This window comes from Rhinopithecus bieti, unplaced genomic scaffold (assembly GCF_001698545.2).
Source record: "Rhinopithecus bieti isolate Rb0 unplaced genomic scaffold, ASM169854v2 scaffold_2574, whole genome shotgun sequence".
NCBI classification, from domain to species: domain Eukaryota; kingdom Metazoa; phylum Chordata; class Mammalia; order Primates; family Cercopithecidae; genus Rhinopithecus; species Rhinopithecus bieti.
In genome coordinates, this window is record NW_016804493.1 from 1733596 (window position 1) to 1754578 (window position 20983).

The window sequence follows — 20983 nt, forward strand, 5'->3', positions numbered from 1 at the left end:
ACTCACTCTCAAAAAAGAAAAGAAAAAGAAAATGACTCAGGAACTGTTACCAACATTTTAAATGCATATGCCCTTTGAATCAAGAAGTCCACTGCTAAGATTCTCCCCTAGGCGTTGACTCACAAATGCATAAATAAAGGATGTTCACAGCTGCATAGTTTAGACCCAATATCAGATGAAATTGTAAGAAAGACTGATGCAAGAAAGAGAGAACTGTGAAACACCATTGCTTGTAATAACAAATAGCAAAACAATGCCAGCAACCTAAATGGCCACCAAGGGAAGACTGGTTATAGCATAAGCACAGGATGGAATATTATGCAGCAGTTAAAACAATGAAGTAGATCTATATGCACTAATAATAGATCTCCTGTAGTACTAAGTTAAAAAAAAAAAAAAGTACAGAACAGAATGTGAGTGTGTTTGCTGGTATATATATATATAACCTTTTTCTGGAAGAATACACAAAATAGTTAACAACGTTTATCTTCCAAGAGAAGGACCAAGAAACACTTTCACATTTCATTTTTCACCTTTACATTCTGCATGTAGATTCAAATAAGATGCACGTATTCCCATTTGTACTCTTCTCGATACATCTCTAAAGATTACTACTATCCCACCTACTAGAGGTTATTACTTTTTAACATTAGTCAGAAAGACAATAAAATAATCAGAAAAAATAACACTCTGCTTTCTTTTATATTTAACCCAAAATAGTAAGTCCACTGAGCTCAAGATAAGGGTTCATTTCAAATATACTGAATTTCAAATATTTCATCATAAATACACTGAAAAGCAGAAATAAATCTCCCTTTTCTTTATTTTCATAACTTTTCACTCCAGAGTACCAAAAATGTTCTTAGGTACACTGTGGTCTATTTCTTCAAATGGCAAGAAATCTTTCACAGCATTCGAAAATGAAGACGGCCTCTGCAGGGTGTATCCAGCCCCCTTCAGGCTCTGCTCCCAAACACGCTGCTCTGTCTCCTCCTCCCCCTCCTCCCAGGGCCTCTGCACCTGCCATTCCCCTAGCCCATCTGACCCTTCTCCACCCTTCTCAGGTCTTTCTTGAGATCTTAGTTCAATCACTTCTCCCTTGGGGACTCCAAAGGTCTCCCAACTCCCTGGCATCATTACTGATTCCTATGACCACTCACTGTTTTTTCAAGTTTACAATAAGATCTGTGCCTTTTTTTTTTTTTGACTAAATTAGTCTTCCACGATAGGCTGAAAGCTCTACAAAAACAGTGGCAATGTCTGTTGTCCTTAACAGTAGACCCCAGCACCCATAGCCTAGACTTCATGCTAAAGTGCAGTGATGTTTCAAAAATCAAACAGCTCTCATCACTCTCTAGCTCAAACCCTCTAATGTCTTTCTCATCGCTATCTCAGAGTCTACCAGACACCCATGCCCCAAGAGCACCTGTCCTACCCAGTCCATTCATCTCCACCCACACTAGCTTCCCTGATGATCCTTGAAATCTCCAGGCCTGTGCCTACCTCTGAGCCTTTGCATATGCTATTCTCACTACTAAGAGAGTACTTCTCTTGACATTTGCATGGCTTACCTCTACTTCATTCAGGTCTCAGATCAAATGTCACAACTTTGGAAGGCTCCCTGCTGATGACTCCATCATGCTCATGCTGTCACTCCCCTCACCTTCCTCTGCTTTACTATCCTTTACTTATTAATATGATGGTAAATATTAAACTTGATTATGGTCTATTTTTCTTACCTAGACGGTAAGCCTACAAGAGCAGGGATTCTGTTTCATTTGATACTATATCCTTGGTCCCAAGACTAATGTAAGCCCTCAATAAATATTTATGTAGACACATATCAACGTCAACTTCTATACAGACAGAGAAAAGTAAGAAATCAGAGATAGAGTTAAAGCCTACTTCTTTCTAATCTTAAAAATCATAAGCATAACAGTCTCCTAGTTGCAATCATGGGCGTTCACCACATTTTATTTTTCTTAATAAATGAATTAAACGGATAAACATTCTCAAACTCCTGACTAATAAAGCAGATGACACTGACAATGAACTATAAACAAATGCGTGAATAATAATGGACTTGCTCATGCTTTCATTCATAAAACAAACAAAGTGAAGATGACTTTAAAAACAAAGACATGATTCCAAGAGCAATAAACTTTACACACTGCACTAAAATCTCCATGTGGTTAGCCCGGCATGTGTATTTGACAATTAAAAAAACAACAACAGTCAAGCGCTTACCCATTCCTCTAAAATGCGTGACACTGCTTCACTCGCCCTTGCCATGTTCCTGCAGGCCAAGATCACGTGTGCACCATGGAGGGCAAAAGACTTGGCAGTTTCAAACCCTATGGTTTAAAGGAAAGTCAATATTAGAAAACATAACATCAACATAGTGAGTCATGTTGAATGGCCTTTATCGGAGCACCACTTATATTACCCCAGGTTCTCAACCAGGGGTGATTTTGACCCCCAGGGGACAGGTACAAATGTCTGGAGACATTTTCAGTGGCCATAGTTGTGCGGTAGAGTCCTACTGGCATCTAGTGGGCAAAGGCCAGGCATGCTACAAAACATCTTACCATGAACAGGGCAGCCCCTGACAACACAGAATTATCTGGCCCGGACTGTCAACACCGTGATGGTGAGAAAACTTGTCCTAGGGATGCAGTGATTTCAAAGATGAAGACAGCCATAGAAGAGTTCACGGCATGTCCAGCCATTTAACCATCAATAATGACCAGATAAAGACTTTATGCTGTACTCTATGGTAAGTGTCCCCAGCACCTCTGCTTCCACCAATGTCACCTAGGTTTCTTAGCCCCATTTCCTATTTAAAACAATTAGAAAAACTGGACAAAACAACACAGGTGCATGCACACACACATCTGTTTGAAGGCATCAGAAGGGCACTCTGACTGAGAATCTGGGGGGCCAAGAGCTGCAAAAATTGCAAGGCCAGCATTTGGCAGTTTTTTTTCCTTCAAGGCATATTTCATCTCCAAACATAGTGGTTGGAAGCCTGAGAAGATGGGCTGAGCTTTTGGCAATTTTATAACAGGGAAAAAGACCCAAGTTTAAGCTCAGGACCCACCAGGAAAGGGCCACGGTACATACACCAAACCTTTGGTCAGGACTCTAAAGAGTTATACCCTCGCTGTAATAACAAGAGACAGTCCAGACTTCACAAGAGTGGAAACTCAGCTTCAGGCCATTTCAATTCCTAGTTTGATTAAAGTGATCAGTCCCTATCTATCCAATTTCCAGCAGCAAGAGAAAATATTCTCTGGAGGAAGATACCATTATCTAGAGTCTCAAATTACCACTATAATTATTTCAAATACTCATATAAACTCTCAGACATTCAAACAAAATAGCTAAGCATACAAAAAGACAAAACTTCACCAAAGCCAGAGGGGAAAAAAATGGAAATAAATGCACAGGAGATCTGTCTAATCAAGTTATTCAGAAACAGTGATCAAAATAACTCCGACTCATAGGTTCAAGGAACAAAAAGACAAGATGGAGAATTCTGCCAGGGAATTAGAAAGAATAAAAAAAATCAAATAGATATTCTGAAACTTAAACACAGTAAGAATAATTAAGAATTCAACATATAGGTTAACAGAATATGAGACACAGCTGATGACAAGATTAAGGAAACTATAAAATAAGTTAAAAAAATCCAAAGTGAAGCATAAAAACAAAAAAATAACTAATGCAGTAAAGCAAAGCACAGAAGAGACATATGGAACACATTCTGCTATGCTCTTACACATACATGTAATTTGAGTTCCAAAAGAAGTGAAACAGATTAAGATAACCAATAGTTGAAGACAGAATGGCTGACAATGTTACAAAATCAATGACAGATATATAGCTACAAATTCAAGAATTATCCTGAGCCGTAAGCAAAAATATATATGTGTATGTGTTGACATGTATATGTATAAATGTATGTGTCTACATGTATGTGTGTATATATATGTGCAAGCCACAAGCAGAAATAGACGTGTGTATATACATTTATGTCTATGTGAGCCGCAAACAGAAATACATGTGGGTGTATATCCGTATGTGTGTGTGTATGTGTAGACACACATATATACACATACATGTCAAAGCAAGGCACATCAGAGTAAACTGCTAAAAACTGCAGATAGTTTTAGAAGTAGTTAGAGACCAGTAGCTACAGGACTGATAGTTATACCTCTCAGGAAAATGATGGAAGCCACAGCTGAAAGAAAGAAAACTTTCATCTTAGAATTCTATACCTAGTACAAATATTCTTGAAAAATAAAGGAAGAGGCCGGCCGCGGTGGCTCACGCCTTTAATCCCAACACTTTGGGAGGCCAAGACGAGCGGATCACGAGGTCAGGAGATCGAGATCATCCTGGCTAACACGGTGAAACCCCATCTCTACTAAAAATACAAAAAAACTAGCCGGGCGTAGTGGCGGGCGCCTGTGGTCCCAGCTACTCAGGAGGCTGAGGCAGGAGAATGGCATGAACCCAGGAGGCGGAGCTTGCAGTGAGAGGAGATTGCACCACTGCACTCCAGACTGGGCGACTGAGCAAGACTCCGTCTCAAAAAAAAAAAGAAAAGAAAAGAAAATAAAGGAGGAGAACAAAAACTTTCAGCAAAAGAAAGCTGCTTTTTGTTTATCACCTGCATTACACCGAGTGTCGCGTATAGACCCACACTGCAGGAGACACTAAAGGATGCTCTTCAGGCAGGAGGAAAATGACCCCAGCTATAAACCCAGAGACGCAGAAAATAACAAAGAACAACATAAAGGGTAATGATATGTTAAGATCCAAATGGTAAGAGTAGTAAACTCTGTGAGTTTTAAAATACATAGCAAAAATTACTATATCAATAATAATAATAATGCTTAACCTAGGAGGTGAGTAATGGAAGTAAAGTTTCCTAAGGTTCTTGTCTTCTCCAGGAAGTGATATAATACTGATTTATATTAGATTTTAATAAGTCAAAAGATGTAAGCTGTAAATCTCTACAAATTTAACAAGCTAATGGAGAAGAAAAGTAGAATGATAAAAAGGCAAGAAAGGAGAGAACATGACTAGGTACAGTGGCCTGTAATTCTAGCACTTTGGGAGGCCAAGGCATGAGAATCACTTGAGACCAGCTTGGGCAACATAGCAAAACTCCGTCTCTACAAAAATTAAAATTAAAAAAGACATAGCCAGGTGTAGTCGCAGGCACCTGTAGTCCCAACTACTCAGAAGGCTGACATGGGGGGATTGCTTGAGTCCAAGAGTTCAAGGTCACAGGGAACTATGACCATGCCACTGAACTCTAGCCTGGGTGACAGAGCAAGGCCCTGTCTCAATTTAAATGAAAGAAAGAAAGGAAAGAAAAAGAAAAAGAGAAAGAAAGAGAGAGGAAAGGAAAAGAAAAAAGAGAAAGACGAATATAGAATAACTTAACAGGAAGCCAATAATAAGGTGGTATATTTAAGCCCAAACCCAAATATCTGTCATTACATTAAATACAAATGGCCTAAAGACAGCAATTAAAAGAAAAAAGTTGTCAGACTGAAGAAAACATATATATATATACTATATAGTGATTAGTATTATTGGTAGGAATGTATGTTTCATGCAACTAGTATATACTAAGCGTGGTTATTTCTAGTGTACCTATTAGTTATGGGTTTAGAATGTGCATTATGTTTTGTACCTGTAAACATAAAGATAAAAAAATGGAAGTAAAAGAATGGAAAAGGTATACTGTATAACATGGGCCAAAAGAAATCTGATGCAGCTATACTAATTTCAGAAAAAGGAGACTCTAAAGCAAGAAGCATTACAAGAGAAAGCACTGACCATTTCACAATGGTAAATGTCAATCCACCAAGAATACATGACAATTCTAAATTTATATGTACGTAATAATAGAGCCTCCCATATATGTCAACGATTGACAGAATCAGGAGAATAAATGGAGAAATTCACAATTATAATGGAAGATTTTAACATACCCCTCTTAGTAGCAGATAAAATAAGCAGCCAAACACAAAGTATACAGAAGGTTTGAACAACTTAATCGATAAACTGAAAATAATTGAATATGGTAAACGCTGAAAACAACAGCAAAATATACTCAAGTACTTCAAGAATACTTACAAAAACTGATGATTTGCAGGACCAAAAGCAAGTCTCAACAAATTTCAAAAGATTAAAATTCGAGAGCATGGTCTTTGATCGCAATGGAATTAAATTACAAATCAATAACAAGATCCCAGAAAATTCTCCTTTCTGGAAATATATGTATAAATAAATAAGACATTATGAAAAAATGTCATTGAAAGTTAGAAATTACAATGAAAGTTAGAAATATTTTAAACTCAATAATTACAAACATATATACAAACTTATGGAGTATAGCTAAAGCCATGGTTAAAAGAAAATCTACAGCCTTAACTACATATATTAAAAAGAAGGCCAGGCATAATGGCTCATGGCTGTAATCCCAGCAATTTGGGTAGCCGAGGTGGGTAGATCACTTGAGCCCAGGAGTTCGAGACCAGCCTGGGCAACACAGCAAAATTACATCTCTACAAAAAATTAGCTGGGCGTGGTGGTGTACACCTGTGGTCCCAGCTACTCAGGAGGATGATCATGCCACTTCACTCCAGCCTGGGTGACTGAGTGAGATCCTGTTTCAAGAAAAAAAAAAAAAGAAATAAAAGAAGATGATCTAAGCATCCATTACCTTAGGAAAATAACCCAGCACATTAAGCCTAAAGAAAGCAGAACGATGGAAATAAAAGGAGAAAGGAGAAACTTATAAATCTAAAACAAACATAAAATACAGAGAAAAAAAGAAGTTAAAAGTCTGTCAATTGAAAAGACTAATAAAATTGATAAAGGGCTAGCAAGACTGACAGAGAGAGAGACAGACACAGAAAGAGAGGGCACGAACGACCGATATCGGGGATGATTAAAGGACATCATTATGTCACATTAAAGCATAAGCAACAAAAGCAAAACCAGACAAGTGAGATTACATAAAACTAAAAAGCTTCTGCACATTAAAGAAAACCATCAAGACACTGAAAGGGCAAGCTACAAAATAGTATAACCAAAATACTTGCAAACCTCATAACTGATAGTGTTCATAGCCAAAATATATAAGGAACTCCTAAAACCTAACAGCCAAAAAAAAAAAAAAGAAAACACAGATCTTAAAAACAAGTAAAGGAACCGAATAGACATTTCTCCAAAGAAAACATACAAATGGCCAAGTGTATGAAAAGTGGAAAATGCACGAATCTTCAGGAAAATGCAAATTGAAACCACAGTGAGATGTCGCCTCACACCTGTTAAGATGGTTCTCATCATGAAATGAAAGATAACAAGTGTGGTTGAGGGTGTGGAAACAAGAGACCCTTTGTGAGTGCGAAACCTACATTCCTTAGTGGGATGTAAATTGGTGCAGCCACTATGAAAAACAGTACGGAGTTTCCTCAAAAAATTAAACATAAAATTAAAAACTGCTGCCTTATGATCCAGCAATCTCACTTCTGGATGCATATCCAAAGGAACTCAAATCAGGATCACAACGATATGTCTGTCCTCTCATGTTCACTGCAGCATTATTCATACTAGCCAAGACATGGAAGCAGCCTAAATTTCTACTGATGAATGAACGGATAAAGGAAATGTGAAGGACACACACACACACACACGCACACACACACACACACACACAATGGAATATTATTCAGCCTTAGGAATGAAGGAAATTCTGCTATTTGCAACAACATGGATGAACCTGAAGGATATTATGTTACGTGAAATAAGCCAGACACAGAAGGACAAATACTATATGATACAATTTATATGAGGAATCTAAGACACTCAAACTCACAGAGACAAAAAGGGCTGGGGGGAGAGAGAAACAAGGAGGTATTAGCCAAAGGGTATGAAGTTTCAGGTATGCCAGATGGAAAAGCCCTAGAGATCTACCATATAGCACTGTGCCCATATTGTATCATGTACTTATAAATTATGATAATGGTTTCACAGGTATATACTTATCTCCAAACTTATCAAGTTCTATACATCAAATACGTACGGCTTTTTGTATGTCAATCATACCTCAATAAAGTTGTTTTTAAAAATGAAACAAAGAAAAGGACTACAGATCCTACGAACCCTAAGCAGATCTTAAGATATGGTTAACAACTTTATACCAATGAATTTACAATACAGGAAAAAAAGACAAATTCCGAGAAAAACACGACAAAAAAAGTTGCCACAAGAAGAAATGGAACACTGAAAAGTTCTGTATGTTTAAAAAAAAGAATCTATATTTTAAAGTCATCTCAAAAAAGGGGAAAGGTGAGGAGGGGAAGAGAGGGGAGGGAGGAAAAAGAAGAGGCAGTCTAATCCAGAGCTTGAACACCAAGTCATTGCTGTAAACTAAAAAATCCCATATTTTGTAATCTATGGTGGAAGACCACACAGAGTACAGTACAACAGAGTAGTAAACTCTACTAGAGAAAGCAGCATGTAGTTCAGCCAAATCCATGTCAAATGGCCATAAATTATTGTTTACAAGATAATGTTAATATGCATGGAAAATCAGCGTACCGTTATCTTCCTGACATCACCACGTGGAAGAGCCTAGTAAAGTTCATTCAATCAATCACCCCCACAGGCCTAATCTTCATAGAGAACAGTCGATTTATATAGACTACTTCTCGAGGGAAGTCAGCACAGCACAGAGGAAGACTCAAGTTGGACACACTTGCGTCGCTGCCAGTTCTAACCACGTACAAGCTGTGGGATCTAAGGTCACGCCTTGAACCCATGTGAAACTCAGTTATCGTTTCTGTAAAATGAGGAATAAGTGGTAAACATATACTCAGAGCCTAACATAATCATAGTAGGTGGAAAACAAATGTTAGTTGCCTGCTTTTTGCAAAATCCTTGGTGTCCTATGCCTCTTCCACAATTTGTATGATCTACCAAATCCAGCACAGTCACTATGACTAAAAAATTAAAACTTGCTCCTAGATGTGCTACCAGTGGTAACCCGAGGGCTGAGTGACTTTAACACCAACCAGAATTCAAAGAAATCAGCCACGGGCTCCACCATTCCGTTTGTCGGAATATGGGCTCTGGAGCACAATGTAACCTCGTTGCTGAGACAACCTGAAATTATTTTTTGAGATTTTGCCAAATCCCGTGTTCCAAAATACATACGTATCACCTAAAGATGACCTCTGATACTTAAATCAGATGCTGAAATAGTGCACAAAGGATTTTAAACCTGAAGTATTCAACACCTAAATCCGTTTGCCTCCCCTTGGGTATGTATGTAGTAAAAGGTGTTTGAAGCTGTTATCTCCAACTTCTCAAGAAAGAGGACAATAATCTCAAATTTACTGATTTTTACCTGTGATGCCAACGTCACCCCTGATCACCAGTGAGCAAAAGACACCTACATCATTTGGGGAAAATGAGAGAAGTAAAATGCCAGGTTTTGTAGCCCGGTTGGCTGGGGGCGGGCACTGAACAAAGTCTTGCTGACAGATCTGCCCCATCAATCAGGCTAATGAGATGGTGACAGCCATATGCAAGCAACACAGAGTGACCAAACACAACTGCACTTGTGAGCCCGGGACTTCACGCACCCAGAAGATCTCGGAGGGAATGCTGGACTCCGGGTCCCTTTGAAATTTCCAGGTCAAAGCAATGATCAGGAATATCTGTATTCACAATTTCATCACAGGGTATTAAAAAAAATGATGTAAGAGAGTGGAAGTGAGAGTAAACACAATTCTTATTCATTACCAGCTATGTTTTTAACAGATTGAGAAAGCATTGACATAACACAAGGCCAGGCAGGTTCCAGAGCTTGACTGATTGACTGACTGACTGACTGAGACAGAATCTCTCTCTGTTACCCAGGCTGGAGCGCAGTGGCGTAATCTGCAACCTCCGCTCACTGCAACCTCCACCTCCGGGATTCAAGCAATTCTCATGTCTCAGCCACCCCAGCAGCTGGGATTACAGGCGCGTGCCACCACACCCAGCTAATTTTTGTATTTTTAGTAGAGATGGGGTTTCACCATGTTGGCCAGGCTGGTCTCGAAGTCCTGACCTCAAGTGAGTCACCCACCTTGGCCTCCCAAAGTGCTGGGATTACAGGCATGAGCCACCACGCCCAGTCCAGAGCTTTATTTATCCAGTTTCTCAGGTTAGCGGTAAGCTCCTTGAGCCTTGCACCCTCCCATCTCCGTATTTTGCCAGACTAGCACCGAGTAGGATTCAATAAATATCTGCTGAAGGAACAAATGGTTCTTGCAGACTGCTAATAGGCTGCAGTTCTGGACTATTTTAAAACAATCCAGGCTATTTCAAACTGCAACACGGATGGCCCTCTTCCTTCCTTTATAATAATGCATAAATATTAAAATCCTGCAAAGATACCGCTCACCGTAGTTTTGAATGATGCTACCAAGAAATGTGTGGGGAAAAGCATGCCGTTTTTCCATCAAATTTTATTTTCCCAAACAAACCTGTTAAGTCATGCTATCTCACTTGACAAAATAATCCACAGCAAAGGACTTTTTATTACCAGAAAGGGCACATCTGACAAGACAGCAGCAACAGGCTACAGGCTCAAGCTTCTGCCCTCTCTCCTTTAGAGAATTCCTGACTGTAGTTACGGGTAAGCCATCTGTCTCTGTGTCTTGTGAAATTACACTCTGGTTCTTACATCTTCCTTTATCTAAGCAATGCATTACCCGTTGCTAGTCTACTTTTAAAAGCTGCAATAGACAACTCCATTTTCTCACTCTTTCCAATTGCCTTTGGAACAGAAACAAAGCATGGCTATTTCAAAAGATGATAGTTTAACAGGAAGGACCATAACACTTTTATAGTAAACCATATCTCTAGAGTGTGGAGTTTTATATAAAAAAGTTTAATAATGCTACCTACTGTTAAAGTCCTGGATAAAACCCAGGAGAATAACAGCCCTCACTCTTGTAATACTGCAGCTGATGGCCAGTTTAATTAGCTAAATGTAGCAGTGCTAAGCCTGTTTCGCACAGTGCCAAAGTTTGTGCAAAATAATGAAGGCAATGGTTTACTAAATTTAATAACCTGATTCATCTTATAAAAAATTAACTTTATGACAATGTTTAAATTGAACTAGCTTAACTGCATGGAGATGGCAAGAGTGTGTTCCGAAAAATATTTAAACCTAATAATACCAAGAAAATAAAGAAAGACGTTTTAAAGCAATGAGCAGCATCAGTTTTTCTAACATTTGTTACATCAGATCCAATCAGAAAAATGACATGGCCATGGAGGCTTAATAGCTCACTGTCTTGGGTTTTAAGCTTTCAATAAAAACATTCAAGTTCTACAAAATGGAAAAGCTGCAAAGTAATTTAAATACCTACTTACACTATCTTACATAGTGGAACAGAGGTCACAAACTGATGATCCGAGGACAAGTCAAGCCCACAGACCTGTTTTGTGTGGCCCACACTTTCTTCCCTTCCCTTCCTTCCGTCCTCCCTCCCTTACCCCTTCCCTCCTTTCTTTCCACCCTTTCTCCTCCTCCTCCCGGTCATCTCCCTCTCCCTTCCCCTCAAGTCGCTCCTCCTGATATACCTTGCTTACCCTTCCGTTCCTTCCTTCCTTCCCCTCCCTCCCTCCCTCCCTCCCTCCTTCCTTCCTTCCTAATTTGAATTAGTTGCCAGCATTAAAACACTGGGGAGATCACAGGTCCAAAGCTAGATGTGCAGCTTCTCTGAAAAAGCTTACACCGGGTGCACACTAGGTCCCCAATCCCACATGGCGACAGGTTAGCTGGGAAGCCACTGTTAGCTAGAGGTGGGGTTTGAGCTCTCTGGTTGGTCATGTTGGCCACGGTCATCACCCGTGCTGCTGGCATTACCCACCAAGCCACTGCAGGCACCTGATGCTCAGTGCACACTATCCAGGAAACATCCTTGCTAGAGACATGACTCAAGCCTTACCACAAAACATCCTCAGTCCAAATGTTCACAACTGAATCACCGAATCTCGAAGAACATCTCCCACTGATGTGGTTGAGATTTTATTTAAACCATGTCAAACCCTACTCTGTCAAGCGTGAGAATACTAGGATGCTAGCTATGCCTTGGAAAACCCCACAGTAGCACTTGGCTTTGCATGGACAGAGAAGCACAAGGGCAGTAGCTCAGGGATCTGCAGGACCTTGGACCCATGGTGCAAGCTCCTTTGCATTTCACAAATGTCACTGGGCGGCAGCAGAACCTCTGGGCCAAGAACTCCTCTGGAATGAGAGATAAAGATGAAACAGGCAAGCAAAAAAGCAGGGTGCTTGGCAAAAAAAATAAAAATAAAATAAATCAAGGATTGGGGAGCAACTCCGTGTGAATGAATCACATGAATGCAACAGAGATGAAGCTCCACGCAGCAAGCGAAAACTGTGGGACTCCTCGGCAGGCAGCAGGAGCCTGTGGATTTAGGCAGGGAGTAAACGCTATGCGTTATTATTCATATTATTATTTTATCCATTTACGGTACCTCCAGTGGTCACAGTGGACTCGCTCAAGATATTGCGGCCTTGTGACCAGCCAGGAATGGACGAGGTGCCCTCTTATCCCGAGCAGTTCAAGGTATAAGTTAGAGAATCATGTAGGAAGCAAAAAAAACCTACAAAGCCAGTGACCGCCTAAGTCTAGGTGTCCAGGATGCCCCGTGGGCCACTGGTGAGCTCAGCGAGTTGTTTACCCAGACAGGAAACGCAAAGGGAGAAACGGCTTGGGCGTGGTGGTGGAGTGCATCAGAGCAGGCAGCCGCACCCCGTGAGACTCACTGGTAGGTTGGACAGGTGGGGATAGAGTCGCCCACAGAATCCTCAGGCACAAAAAACATCAAGATGGGAACCCTGTCCCCTCAAATACTGACAAAGTTCCCACAGAAGCAGGAGCTAAGAAAAAGGCAGCTTCTTTCCCCAATGCCAGGAAGATTCCTTCTGGTTTAAGTTTTTTAATTTTCTCCCTATTGTGGATGTACTTGGGCGGTGTCCCCATTTACTGTAAATTATGGTTTTAATTATCATTTTTAGCAAGGTGCCCAAAGGAGTTGGGGCTTACAATATCCGTAATTTCTAATGGGTTGTTATTATTAATTTATAATTGTGAAACACTGGGGACAAACGTTACTCATAACAGGGCACAATTAAAAGGCCACAGAGATGCTGATTTCCAGCCCCCTCCAGCCCTGCCCTACAAACATAGCACTGAAATGATCCTTAGGAACAAATCAACAAGTTGCAGAATATTCCAGTACACATCCTCTCCCTCCCTGGAGATCTGCCATTGTGTATAGAGCAAGAAGATAGGCCTAACGTCTTTCAGCTTGGGTTAGATTTGGGGACAATTCAAATGTGGGACTGTTTTTGTAATCACAAACTACCAGCTTGAAGGATGAGAGTTTCTCCTATATCCTCCTAAAAGTAGGAAGACCACACTTTCCAAACTAATCTGATTAATGTAAATGAAATTACAGTGACATGACATTGACAATGATCCTGAAATCCAACTCCCCCACAGGCACTTCCAGATGAAGTTCTAAGACGTACATTCATCACACCTATATGCTCAATGCCACATCTGCAATGACTAGATAATCCATACTGCTGTTTCCATAGTTACTTTAATTACCTGAATGATCATATTTACCTCCCACGCCATTTCAATTACATAGTTCTGAGTTCCAAAGAGTTAGAGATCGCGCTTACTAAACACGATCCACAGCTGCCAACTCTTAAGAAATTACAAAACTACACAGGTCTCTCTAGAGAAAAATAAGTCATAGCCAGCCCTACTTTTTAAATGTATGTGTTACATACAGTGAGCAACAGATCCCTACAGAGCTTCCTGAACAGCCCTAATAACATAAATACATCTCAAATATATTTATCAAAAAAAAAGATACCAATTCAAGAAGTGGGAAATGGGTCAGTTCACGTGGAATATCTTTAAAATACACCAGGCTGCATCTGCATGCTTTGGACAGTACAAGGCTGAGGCCGTAATGTTTTGTAAAGCTGTGCAATAAATCCCAATTCACTGTATGAGATCTCTTGAGAGGCAAGACTGACCCCAGGCTGGCTACTAGTGCTGCCACTGTGCTAGGTGAATAAGTTCTCATTTAACCTGCCAGTGACACTCCTGGTTAGGAATGAGTGACAAAAGTGCCCAAAGATTACAATTAACATGGTCTTCAACAGGCAAATGCAAACAGATTCTATACAGGTAACTAAATCAAGCGGCATTCCTGTCGGTAAAGATGTGGGGGGACCAGGCAACTTCATAGATTAATGAGGGAGGGGGGATAGGAAATGGCTTAACATATTTGGGGGCAGTTGGGACATGGCTATCAAATTTGAAGTGGACATGCTCTTTGACCCAGCCACAACCAGAAATTTATCCGACAAATAGACTTGCTGACATGAGCAAATACGTGGGAGGAATATTCAATACAGCATTATCTACAACAGACTGCAACCAACCAAAATGTTTTATCAATTAGGTTAAATAAAGTATATTGCATGAATAGGACAAAATACTGTACTGCACCTAAAAAGAGTGAGGAGAAATGGTCTGGAAAGGCAAGGAAACATATCCGCGTTATAATATTAAGAAAAAAAGTCACAGTACTGAACAGCGTGCACGTAAGACACAAAGTGGTTAAACAGGTGCCAACATTGATTACTGCAGGAGAGAGTTATCAGTTGGGGGCAGGAAAACTTCTGCATTTCATAATGTCGACGCTATTTCAATTTTTAGCACATGCATACACGCCTACTATAGGAAAAAACTAAAAGTAACAAACCAAATGCTATCTAATTGATAATTCATGGGCCTTTATGAATTTTAATACACAGCAAACAAGGCAAGTGAGAAAAAAAGGGAGGAGCCTATTTCTATTCCAAACAAGGTATTTCCGGAGCATCCTGATTTATAGAGAGGATGCTGTAATGTCCAGGTAAGGAGGAGGACTTGGGAGTATTACTCGTGGCTGGGTACCACGCCACGTGCTTTATGACACACATTAACTAATTCTAAGGCGTTCTCTACAGACACCCTATAAACTGTCATTGTCATTTCACATAAGAGAAAAACCACGGATCTCCAATGTTAAAGAACTCACAAAATCTGAGGGCAAAAAAGGGGGAGAACCCCAATGGGCATTATGGCCTGAGTTCAAGCAGGTGTACCCCACCATCAGGCCCCCCAAATTACCGTGATCACCATGTGACTGTGGATTTGTGATATTGTGATATAGTGAGAAACACATATTGGGTCTTCATCCAGGTTCCTGGCACAGAGCTCCTAAAATCCTTGAAATTGGCCAGGCGCAGGGTCTCATGCCTGTAATCCTAGCACTTTGGGAGGCTGAGGAAAGAGGATCACTTAAACCCAAGGGTTTGAGAACAGCCTGGGCAACATAGTGAGATCCCATCTCCAAAAAAAAAAAAAAAAATAGTGGAGCACAGCGCCATGCACCTGCAGTCCCAGTTACTCAGGAGGCTGATGTGGGAGGATCACTTGAGCCCAGAAGTTGGAGGCTGCAGTGAGCCATGACTGCACCACTACACTGCAGCCTGGGTGGGTGACAGAGTGAGACCCTGTATAAAAAAACAAAAACCTTTGAAATTTTCTGAGCAATATGGGTGAAGGGAGTGTCTTGTATTAGTCATGATTAGAGAATTGGATCCCCCACATTCCCTACCTTAGGGGAAGGGGAGGGGCTGGAGATTGTCTTAATCACCAATGGCCAGTGATTTAAGTAATCATGCCCAGGGTAACAAAACCTCCCTGAGAATCCTAAATGGCCAGGCACAGTGGCTGACACCTGTAATCCCAGCACTTTGGGAGGCTGAGGCAGGAGGATCGCTTGAGCTTTGGAGTTCAAGACCAGCCTGGGTGACATATTGAGACCTCATCTCTACTAAACAAAACAAAATAAAACAAAACAAAAAAACTTAGCCAGGGACGGTGGTGTGTGACTGTAGTCCCAGCTATTCAGGAGGCTGAGGGAGGAGGATGGCTTTAGCCTGGGAGGTCCTGGCTGCAATGAGCCATGATTGCATGATTGCACCACTGCACTCCAGCCTGGGCAACAGAGCGAGACCCTATCTCAAAACAACAAGGAAAAAAACCCTAAACAATAGGGTTTGGAGAGCTTCCAGATTGCTGAGTGTGTGGTGCCTAGAGAGGAGCATGCTGGGAGAGGGTATGGGAGCTCCAAATCCCTCCCCCATGCCTGGCCCTATGTACCGCTTCATCTGTATTCTTTGTAATATCCTTTATCATAAACAGGTAAACATAAGTACATATTTCCCTGAGTTTTATGAGCCATTATAGCAAATTATCAAACCTGAGGAGATGATCATGGGAACCCCAATGTGTAAAGTGGGTCAGAAGTGCACGTGCTAATCTTGAACTTGCTACTGGCATTTGAAATAGGGGATGATCCTGTAGGACTGAGCCCGCAACCATGGGGTCTGTGCTGACTCTGGGTCATTAGTGTCGAAACGGAATTGTAGGACACCGAACTGGGGTCCAGAAAACTGGAGAATTACTTAAAATGAGGGAACACTCCACACATTTGGCATGGGAAGGGCTCTGTATGAGAGAAGAGGAAGACAGTGTTTCATACCTTTAGGGTTAAGAGCACACACTAGAAGCAGCTCCTTGAGGCAGGAGAAACCAGCCTGGAACGCCTCCATCAGCTTCACACCCCGCAGGGTCTTCACTGTCTGTCAAATACGATTCATGGGATTTGCTATCTATTCTCTGTGGATATTATGAGATATATGCTTCTCATATGTGAACATGCTTGGCATGAGTATAACATAAGTTAAACGAAAGAGGGAGAAGTGGTCCAAATGCCACCTGTTTCATCAAAAGCCTACCAGTGCTCCCTTCAGTGTGATCCCACCAAGGTACAGAATTGAGGTCTCTTCGGCTACTGGATTACATAAACCCACCTGCCTTATGGAATCCCTCCCCAAACTGTGATGCATTGGCAAATGTTCTTCTCTCTTACTCGATATTTCATCTTGGGGCTCAGAATTAACACTGTCCTTTGCTTTTCCAAACATTTATCTGTAAAGGCTGTGAGATGGGATCACTAATCCACAGGAATAAAAGTTTTTATCTATATTCTTCCAAGGTCAATAGTTTACAATTACAGACTTAATTTAACCCCACTTCTATACTTCCAAACGTTAAAAAACGATCCTAACAGCATGACTGCTACAAGTTATATTTAATTGTTTTTTCTTTAATTTCCAAAAATCTTCACTGTCAAACTTTAAAGAACCAACTGTATTAATGTCCAATGCAAAGGCCAGCCAGGCACAGTGGCTGATAGTATAATCCCAGTACTTTAGGAGGTCAAGGTGGGAGGATCACTTGAGCTTAGAAATATGAGGTTACAGTGAGCTACGATCGTGCCACTGCCCTCCAGCCTGAGTGACGGGGCAGATTTCTGTCTCAAAAAAAAAAAAAACAACAACATAAAGACCCTTCACCAATAAAAAGAAAGTGACATCACATGAAATTTTTTGTAAACAAAGTATATATGGCACTTTTTTTTTTTTTTTGAGACAGAGTCTCACTCTGTCGCCCAGGCTGGAGTGCAGTGGAGCGATCTCAGCTCACTGCAAGCTCCACCTCTCGGGTTCACGCCATTCTCCTGCCTCAGACTCCCGAGTAGCTGGGACTACAGGCGCCCGCCACTGCGCCCAGCTAATTTTGTGTATTTTTAGTACACACAGGGTTTCACCGTGTTAGCCAGGATGGTCTCGATCTCCTGACCTCATGATCCACGCGCCTCGGCCTCCCAAAGTGCTGGGATTACAGGTGTGAGCCACTGCGCCCCGCCAACATGGCACTTTTATAAACTTGTCTGAGAACCCTAGGAAGAAAAATAAAACAGGACAAAATAAAAAATAGATGCCTCCTTAAAAAAAAAAAAAAAAAAAGTAACCGAGCTTTTTAGAGGCAGAGACCCCTGTGTCTTTTAAAGGCTCTCAACAAGATATAGCTCTTTTGCTCCCTTTCTTGTTAATACAAGAAAGTAACAATTGCTCCATAATTCCACCCCCTAAACGTGCTGTCTGGCCCAACTTTATCTTCTTCAGAGGGCAATTCTTTTGTTAACTAACCAATGACACAGGCATGTGCACACACGTGCACACATACAACCATGGTCTCACTTGGTATAATTCTCTTGGTCTCGTATCTACTAAGAGAACCAAAGTGTTTCTGGGTGTTTAGAAGTGGAAAGATTTATCCTGAAGTTTGGCCTTTTTTATTTTGACGAATTAATTTATAGCAACTTCAAGAGGAGAAGGGAACCCAACTCTGAATTTGCAAGCACGCTATATTCTATTACTGAAAATGTTTCATTGTTTTCACAGCTGGTACAGGATTCCCTTTCACCACTGAGGCCTCCGTTACTCTTTCTCATCTGCTCCAGACAGGGTTATGATTTAGAGCAAGCAGACCAGCCACCAAGATCCAATACCCACACACTCATCCAAAGAGACCCCCGTTCTTTGACTTTCTTAATGACCACAAGGGCTGTGAGTCCTCTTGGCAACAGAGTTTCCACTCTTGTCAATTAAGAAGTGGTTAGGAGGCAGTTGTTTAAAAAAGAAAATTAAAAAAGAAAAAAAAGACCTTCACTCCATTGCGAGCTCCCAGAAATGAGAAAACGGCCCCATCCTGCACCATCCATGTGGACAATGTGCTACCTTTCTAATTCAAGCACCCTTTTTATAAAAAAAAAAAAATAAAAAAAAAAAAAAATTCAATCAACCTGGCTCTCCATTTCACCATTAAAAAAGTGAAAAGTGGTGAATATGCTGCTCTTGAAAAGATCACATGCTTATGCTCTCAGTCACACGTGCGAATGCCAAAACACAAGTATGGGGGAAAATTCAGTCAGTTGTTGAGCTCACTTTTAAAGTGACCAAATTGACTTTCATTCTCCATCGCTATAACTTTTTAAGATGCAACTGCCCAAAATAATGACTTATTCAGGCTTCAAAGCTACATCAACGGCCAGAGTTCCACTAACTTTTGTGCTCTGTGGGCTCACCATGACCTTGCCTAAAATCAATGTCTCCTCCAATTCCAAACCGGACATTTTATTGTGATTGATTAGGAAGTGGTGCTCAAAACATGAAATAAAGAGGCAAAATGTAAAAAAACTTTAAAGCAAATCGAGTTTAATAGAAAAACACCTAATTAAAGGATAATCCTTACCCTGCAGTTGCTTTTTTAAAAGTATCTCTGATAATCTATGTAACCAGATCACTATCTTAGATACCTTTAATATAATTACTTTTTAAAGTTTTGTAAAATCTAACAGTGGCTTGTGTGTGTTTGTTGCTATTGTTGTTTTGGTCTTAAAAAAAAAGAAATAATGCTGACACCATCTCAATTCAAATTGATAACATATAAAGCAAGCCCTAAGTTTCTGCTTCTGTGAGTTTTCTTGCAGTGGTCAAATATCCACAACAGTCCCGCACGGAAGGCATGGGCAATGCTAGCTTTAAAAAGAGGAAGTAAAATATGCTCTTCACCTCACTTATTTCACATGCCAGGATGCACGAAACAAAACACAGGGAATCATTGTTATTTTGACCTTTTTGGTTATAACACATTCAGTGATTACAGCACCCAGGTTCCCACAGGACATACAATTGGTAAAAGCAATTCTCCATCAATTTTTACGCTATCTGAGAAGCCATCTGAGCTTGAATAAAATCATACTCACTCCGAAGGGAGAGAGGGGAAGGAGTTTTTCATTTGATCACACTTTGTTTGGGGATACCATGACGAAAACTGGTGAAATACACCAATTTTAAAATCTATACCTCTCCCGAAACGTGTAATCTAACCATCAGCTGTGATCAGGCACCTGCTTCTGTGAATGTGAGTGATGCACAGAGCGGCTTCCAGCTGAGGCTGATTTTGCATAACTTCTGGAGACTTTCACAGCTGTAAATTTGTGTTTCATTCCCCTCACCCCGCTGCTGCTTCTGGGCCAAAAAGAGGGTCTTGGTAGGATCCCAAACATAGGTAATGTGAACAATTTGTGATGAGGATCAATTTAAATTCAAAAAAGAGAAACAGAGACAGAAAAAGCTCTGAGTTGGTGAAGGCTTTGAAACCCTAACAGAGGATTCCAACTCGCATGGCTTGCCAGGCAGGAGGTCTTGTCAGCAGTGGGAGCCTAAGCACCTGGGGGGGCAAGTACTCTCCAAAAGATCCCAATAGAGATTCTCCTTCCTGGAGTAGACAGCTTAAGGAAGCATGTGCAACTAGAATTTTCATTTGGCTCAAACATGCAGGCTGCCCCTAAGCACACACCATTTTAGCACACAGCATTTCAAAGTCTTTATCAGGGCAAGGTGGACTTGATTTTCTTCAGTGCTTTGAGACAGATATGGAAAAGGAAATAAAATCAACATGAAACCAAAGAATTGCTTGGAAGAGAAACAGATCAGGAGTCTTACGATTGTTATGAGCTGAATTGCTCCCCTGCCATCCCAAACTCATACACTGAAGCCCTAACCCCCAACATGACTACATTTGGAGATGGGGCCTTTATGGGCATAATGAAGAATAATTGAGGTCACAATGGGGGAGCCCTAATCCAATAGGACTGGTATCCTTATATAAAGGGGAAACGTGGACACAGCACATAGTGAGGAGACTATGTATACTGTTCCTGCGTGTGTCTATGAGGGTGTTTCCAAAGGAGGTTAACATTTGAGTCAGTGGATGGAGAGAGGTAGACCCACCCTCAATCTGGGTTGGTACCACCTAATCAGCTGCCAGCCAGGCAAAAGAAAAGCAGGCAGAAGAAGATGAAAGAGCAGACTTGCTGA

General features: G+C 40.9%; 1 protein-coding gene across 2 annotated transcripts in view; it reads right to left on the minus strand.

Moving 5' to 3' along the window:
- Window positions 1-20983, minus strand: part of WWOX (WW domain containing oxidoreductase) — a 486572-nt gene that overhangs the window by 421154 nt on the left and 44435 nt on the right. For both annotated transcript variants that reach the window (XM_017868656.1, XM_017868654.1), the window contains exon 5: window positions 2248-2354. In XM_017868656.1, the coding sequence (XP_017724145.1) occupies window positions 2248-2354 (107 nt within the window). The remainder of the gene's footprint in view (window positions 1-2247; window positions 2355-20983) is intronic.